Source organism: Loxodonta africana, unplaced genomic scaffold, assembly GCF_030014295.1.
Source record: "Loxodonta africana isolate mLoxAfr1 unplaced genomic scaffold, mLoxAfr1.hap2 scaffold_29, whole genome shotgun sequence".
In the NCBI taxonomy this organism is placed as follows: Eukaryota; Metazoa; Chordata; class Mammalia; order Proboscidea; family Elephantidae; genus Loxodonta; species Loxodonta africana.
In genome coordinates, this window is record NW_026975011.1 from 3,627,033 (window position 1) to 3,633,910 (window position 6,878).

The window sequence follows — 6,878 nt, forward strand, 5'->3', positions numbered from 1 at the left end:
TCAATACTACCTAAAACAGCTTATAAATTCAAGAAAATCCCCCTCAAAGTTCCAACAGCCTTCTTTCCAGAAATGGAAAAATCAATCCTCAAATATGCATGGAACTGCCAAGGGCTCTTAGTTGCCTAAGCAATCTTGAAAAAGAACAGAGTAGAAAGACTCTCACCTCCCATTCTCTTAACTTCCATTCTTTGGTATGATTGTGGTCACAGGATGGTTGTTGGAGCTCTGAACAATTTGTCTGAGATCTAGAGAAGCATCAAGGAGAAAGGGTAAAAGGGAGTTTGGCTTCGAATTTGATCATTTCACTTCCTGCGTGTCTCATTTAATGACTTAACTCGTATCTTATGTCACCTTAGCTTTCAAAGAATGCTGGGAATTTAATTTTTTAAATCTGGGACTACTGATTTTCCTGGAAATATAAGGTCTAACACTAAGAATCATAGATTTGCAAGCTATTCCTTTAACTTTTTTTACTTCCTTTATTTCATGTTTAATACAGATTTTACCAATTTGCCTGTCTGAAACTCTTACAGTGACAAACTCAAGGCTGTTACTGCTAGTGTGATATATTAGTTTCCTAGGGCTACCATAACAAAATTCTGCAAAGTAGGTGGCTTTAAACAACAGAAAGTTAGTCTCAGCTCTGGAGGTGGAGGTTCAGCATCAGGGTGTCAACTGTGCTGATTCCTTCTGAGGCTTTGATGGAGGTCTGTTCTGCTCCTCTAACCTAGTTCCTAGTAGCTCCAAGAATTCCTGAGTTGCTACTGCAGCATCACATGGAGTCCTTCATCTTTCTCTCTTTGTCTCTGTGTACTTTCTCTTTTATAAAATCACCAGTGTGACCCACCCTACTCCACTAAAATCTCTTATTAATCTAACTAATAACATTTTCATAGATCCTATTAAAAGTGTCACATTCACAAGTATAGGGGTTTGGACTTCAACTTATGTTTGTGAGGGACACAACTGAATCCATAACAAGTGAGAACCCTGCTTTATATATATTTGAATTGAATTTTCAATGATTTGTTCTGAAATCAATAGTCTTCGTCCAGTGGGAGCGAGTTCAGATATCATCTGCAAGGATATAACTTAACAGTACACATTCAAAAGGCTTGCCTATTTTGGAGGTCATGATTTAAAAAGGAGAATTGTTACATATTTAAGTTCTTCCCAGTCTGGACTCTTCCCTTTGGATGATTTGACCTCAGGTTATATTTTTGTGATTTTTCTCCCCTGAGTACCTGGTCCTGTAAATCCTATTTTACATGGGTGATTATCCTTGCAACATCTCTAGAGATGCAGAACCTACTCTCAGAATTATGATTAAGGTCACAATGAATTTAATGATGGAAGCATCACTACTTAAGATACATCTATTAAATGACTCAAAAATATTTTTTGTAGTTCAAGTGTAAATAAAATGCCAAAGATTCTTATGTTACCACAGAGAGTGCTTGCCTAAGTGAGTGTTTACATGACTAATTTTTTCAGGAATTGAAATGTTGGACCCAAAGCGTAATGACATATGAATATGAAATTATTCTCCATCCTTCAGGCAAACCAAAGTTTGACTTTGTTGTAAAAAGTCAGACCAATATAACAGATTGAGAATCAAAAGGCTGTAACGGCTATTTCACTTCTAAACCACAAAATGCAAAATATTTTTCTAGTCACATTTCTCTCTCCCACGAAATTTACTTCTTATTTACTTTTTTAACCTCATACAACTTATTTAACATTTGATTTTTTAGAACAAATTATCCCAGTGTTGAGGTCTCTGGCTCTCTCTGCTTATAATGAAGATTCAGACTTCTTTTGGCTAGAAGACATTTTTGATATTTGTGTTAGAAGTACCAACAATTTAAAAGGTAACAATTTTATGAAAGATTGAGACGGACTTCCTGAAGCATGGAAAGTTTGGCCACAAAGAAACAGTTCTAATTCAGGTGATGGTGCATGTACTATCTTACTCTCTGTGTTCACAGAGACGGCATCACAGAGACGGTGTATGAGGCTCTTATTTTTTAGGACAAGGGAGAAGGAACCACAATTCAGAACTTAGAATGAATGACTGTTTCATTATGTAGGTAACCCAGGAAGTGTTTGTACACATAAGAGTCTTCATTAGGGTTTATATTATGCAAGGGTACATTGGTAGTGTGATTTGGAAAGTCATAGTCTTTTAAAAGTTCTCCTGAGTGATTCTGATAATGAGCCATGTTAGAGAACCTTTGTGGTCGATAAAAATATGGGGATTGACTTAATTCTGAAATACCTTTTTGGATACTTTCATAGTGTAAAGATCTAGAATACATTTACCTCCTCTTACATCAGTGTTCTTAGAAACTAATGTAAGGGTATTTGGGGGTTATTCTAATAGGCAGAGATTTGTAAAGCTCATATAGGATCAACGGAAGTGCTCTGTAATCTGTTAATAATTCGATTATAATGTAAATCTTTAAACCTTGCATGAGTGGCTTTCAAGGACCTAAGATGATACTTATGTAAGCAGTTATTACTTCAGTTCATAGGAGTGAGAGATTGAGTAAGAAGAGGACTGAAATTGATCAGTAAACTTAGCAAATAGTGTTTTAACAATGAAGAACATAGAATTGGGTTGCTTGCTTGAAATAGATGTAGAGTAGATGGATTAATTATTTAAACAATGGAGATACTACACTGTATAAATATAGAGAGGAAAATTGTTACCGTAGAAAATGGAAGAGACAATTACAGGAGGACTATTTTAAAAGTGGTAAAGAGATGGGATCTAGTGAACACAGAGGGTTTGGTCATAGAAACAGAAAATTCATATATTGTGAAGAGGTCCAGCAGAATTACAATGTCAGATATTGAAGCAAATGTCAATAGGGACTTCAAGAGTAACTAGATATCATTACTAGGATTATTTTAAGAGAAACCAGGGTTGGTTAATATTGAAGATATTTATGATATACTTTGTGTTTGTGTGTGCCATATTCTTTTTCATTTTTTCCTTGAAATCTCTTCCCTAGTCTTTTTCACTCCTGCACACACATCACCAGCAAAAAGTAAATGGTTTTCAACAAAAATTTAACCTTTCCATGTTTTATTCATGCTCACATAATTATTTTTATTTTGTCTTATAATAGTATTATACATAATTTCATGCTTATTTCTTTGTTGCTCAACAGTAGTTGTTATAAGTATTTTTAAAATTGTGAAGTATGTCCATTGTGGATTTCAGTTATTAGTTAAAAAGATTCTGCCATTCCTACAATGCAGAAAAAAAATCTCATTTGCTAACATGAAAGTGAATATTAAATAAATCTTCCTTTATTTTTGTACTAAAACTTTATTTACATTTTATTTTTATAAACAGTATTGAGTATATATACTCAATTTTATTTTCTAGCAGATGTGGCAAATTAGCGTGTTAAACCTATTTATTTCATAATCTGCTCTTTTCCCATATGTTTCTAATTACTTGTTTATCTTTGTTATTTGATAAGATCTCTGAGGTTATGGACCATATTTTAATCAGCCTTATATTCCTAAAATTTTGTACAGTGCTGAAATATAATAAATCCTAATCCCTATTTGTTGAAAGAATAAACAACTTATAGGGAGATTTCATAAAGTCACTAGTTGCCATTACATTTACAGGTAAATTTGTCCTGACGTCTAAAATAAGGATACACAGAAGAACGTATGGAACAATGTGACTGAGTTTGTCCTTTTGGGGCTCACTCAGAGTCTCCAGGGTCAGAAGGTATTATTTGTTGTGTTCTTGCTCATCTACATTGTGACAATGGTGGGCAACCTCCTCATTATCATGACTGTGGGGGTCAGCCCAACACTGGATGCTCCTATGTACTTCTTTCTTGGCTACTTATCATTTATGGATGCTGTTTATTCTACTACAGTTACCCCAAATATGATTATAGACTTAATCTATGAGAAGAAAACCATCTCTTTCCAAGATTGCCTGACCCAGCTTTTTGCAGAACACTTATTTGGTGGTTCTGAGATTTTACTTCTGGTGGTCATGGCCTATGATCACCACGTGACTATCTGCAAACCCCTGCATTATATGATGATCATGAACCAAAGGGTGCGTGTTTTGCTGCTGCTGGTGACCTGGGTCGGAGGTTTTGTGCATGGTATAGCTCACCTTCTCTTTGTTTACAGTCTTCCCTTCTGTGGTCCCAATGTTATTGACCACTTTTGCTGTGACATGTATCCATTATTAAAGCTTGCCTGCACTGACGCCTATGTCATTGGTCTCACTGTGATTGTCAATGATGGGGTAATATGTGTGGTCATCTTTATGCTGTTACTCATCTCCTACGGAGTCATTATGCACTCCCTGAAGAATCTTAGTCAGAAAGGGAGGCACAAAGCTTTACCCGCCTGTGGCTCCCACATCACTGTGGTGGTCCTCTTCTTTGTCCCTGGTATTTTTCTGTATGTGAAACCTCCTTCCACCTTACCCATTGATAAATTCTTGACGGTGTTTTGCACTGTTTTCACACCTATGTTTAATCCCTTAATCTATACTTTGAGAAATTCAGAGATGAAAAATGCCGTGAAGAAGCTTTGGACAAGAAAAAGAAAATGAGGCAATAGGCAAATGCATCACCTACTTTGAATAAAGGTTTTCCCTTCCAGGAAAACAAAAGATAAAACTGAAATCCACTGCCATCCAGTCAATTCCAGGGAAGCTGTGTGTAATTATTTAATTGTAGTAAATATTTCCTCAAGTCATCATGATTGTGCATGATGGAAAACACTTATTAGGATACCTCCAATGATTAATTTTGTTGAAAATAAATTTTTGAGATTTTTATTTCCTGAGAAAATATACATACTTTTTTTATGTAGAATAGTTCTGTTGAGTCTATGGATTTACATTCTGTGTGATGACTTATGCTACATCTAATGCCAGAAAGCTATTTTAGTTGATGGAAGGTTCTCTCATGTCTTTTAAATAAGTCTAATCCTTTTTTCACAATTAGTAGTGCTCATTGTCAATTTCAGAATAATACATTTTGAAATATAACATAAAAATTGTTCCTTCCATCCCAGAGACAGAATATATTACTTAGAAATTTATGTATTTATTTTTAAATATGTTTTAAATATAGTGCTCCCCTGTCACTCAGGTCAACTCTTTAGATCTGTGTTTGATGGTCAGAGTTCGTAGATTGTCATGAATGTGATCGATTCACTTGTTTTTCCGAATCTTTGTTGCAAGAGGGATCCGAGGTATCTTCTACCTACTCATCCATCTTGGCCCCGCCTCCCACCTCATAGTATTTTTGAGGAATGCTTGGTGGATTCAAACTGCCAATCTTTTGGTTAGCAGCCATAGCTCCTAACTGTTATGCCACAGCAGCACTAGGTAATTAAGACACACAACAAGTATTAAATGTTTTTGGAACAGATTGTTTTATGTAATGAATGCCTTTCTGATTGTCAGTAAAATAGACTACACATTCTTGTTGACTTAGGTGCTAAATCACCGGTGTCTTCTCTGTTTACAATTGTCCTATAGTAGTTTGGTGCAATGGTTAAGTGCTTGTGTTCATTTATTTCTTTTATATCTCAAAAGAGATTGGCTTAAAACAACTTAATCTTGTAGATTGAGTCTTGCCTCATTAACATAACTGCCACTAATCCCGCTTCATTAACATCATAGAGATAGGATTTACAACACATAGGTAAATCACATCAGATGACAAAATTGTGGTAGGTCACACAGTACTGGACGTTCTGGTTTAGCCAAGTTGGCAAAATTTTGGGGGGAAAAAATTCAATTCATTACAGTAATTGGGACAATTATATAGATCAATTAGGCAAATAAAACAATAACTTTTGTTTGAATTACATGTAAAAAGTGAGACTATTGGCTATTCCATGTAGGGAAAAGATAAACAGGTTGAGACTCAGGAAACCTGAATTCTTGTCCTTAATCTACCACCATATGAATGTGCAATTTTGTAAATGTCTGTTTCTTTTCTTAATCTCAGTTATCCTCATTTGCAAAATGAAAAGAATCTACCAACTGATCCAGCCACCCACCCACTCACCCGCCCGCACGCCCGTCCATCCGTCCGTCCGTCCATCCGTCCATCCATCATCTATCATCTATCTACTTATTTATTTATAGATCACATTCTGCCCTCCATGTGCTTAGATTCTCAGAAAATTCTCATTATAATATATGAGTAGGTTATTACTTTGCTCAGTAGGAAACATGGTCCAACTCGTTTCAGAGACTTCTGATTTAGGAGAAATCTTACATTAGAGAATGTAATGGAACTGAAACAGAATAAGCTGGCTTTTAGTTCTAGTGCTTAGTAGTTATACAACACTGGGTGAGTGAAACAAAACATTCTGAACCTCAGCTCTCCCACCTATGAATTAGGAATAACACACTTATGGGGTTATTTGAGTTTAAATGTGAAAGTGCCTTGCAAAGACTAAATGCTCAATATATGATATAAAAAATAAAAATCAAACCTATTGCCATCAAATTGTTTTGCCTTATGGTGACCCCATATATTACAGAGTAGAACTTCTGAATAGGGTTTTCTTGGCTGTAGTCTTTACAGAAGCAGGTCACTGGGCCTATCTTCCATGGAGCTGTTGAGTGGGTTCAAACCACCAACCTTTAGGTTAGTAGTCAAATGAGAACTGTTTATGCCACCCAGGGAGCGACTTAGTTTTAATAACAAATGTAAGGTGGCTTAAATTTATTATTTTTCTTAGAAAAACTATTTTGACAAGGGTAGGAATGTGTTATTAGCTAACCTGAAATAAGTAAGTAAGTATATACCCATTTTCTTCGAGTTGATTTTGGCTCATAAAGAACCTACAGGACAGAAGAG

The 6,878-nt window shown here is 35.5% G+C and overlaps 1 protein-coding gene across 1 annotated transcript; it reads left to right on the forward strand.

The window, feature by feature from the left end:
* The first annotated feature begins 4,033 nt into the window (after window positions 1-4,033).
* Window positions 4,034-4,606, forward strand: LOC135229373 (olfactory receptor 4A47-like). The gene has a single exon (XM_064278978.1). The coding sequence runs from the start codon at window positions 4,034-4,036 to the stop codon at window positions 4,604-4,606; it is 573 nt and encodes a 190-aa protein (XP_064135048.1).
* Window positions 4,607-6,878: the final 2,272 nt, after the last annotated feature.

Excerpts from the sequence above, each read along its gene's own strand:
- LOC135229373 (XM_064278978.1), top strand. The coding sequence starts at position 4,034 with ATGGCCTATGATCACCACGTGACTATCTGCAAACCCCTGCATTATATG.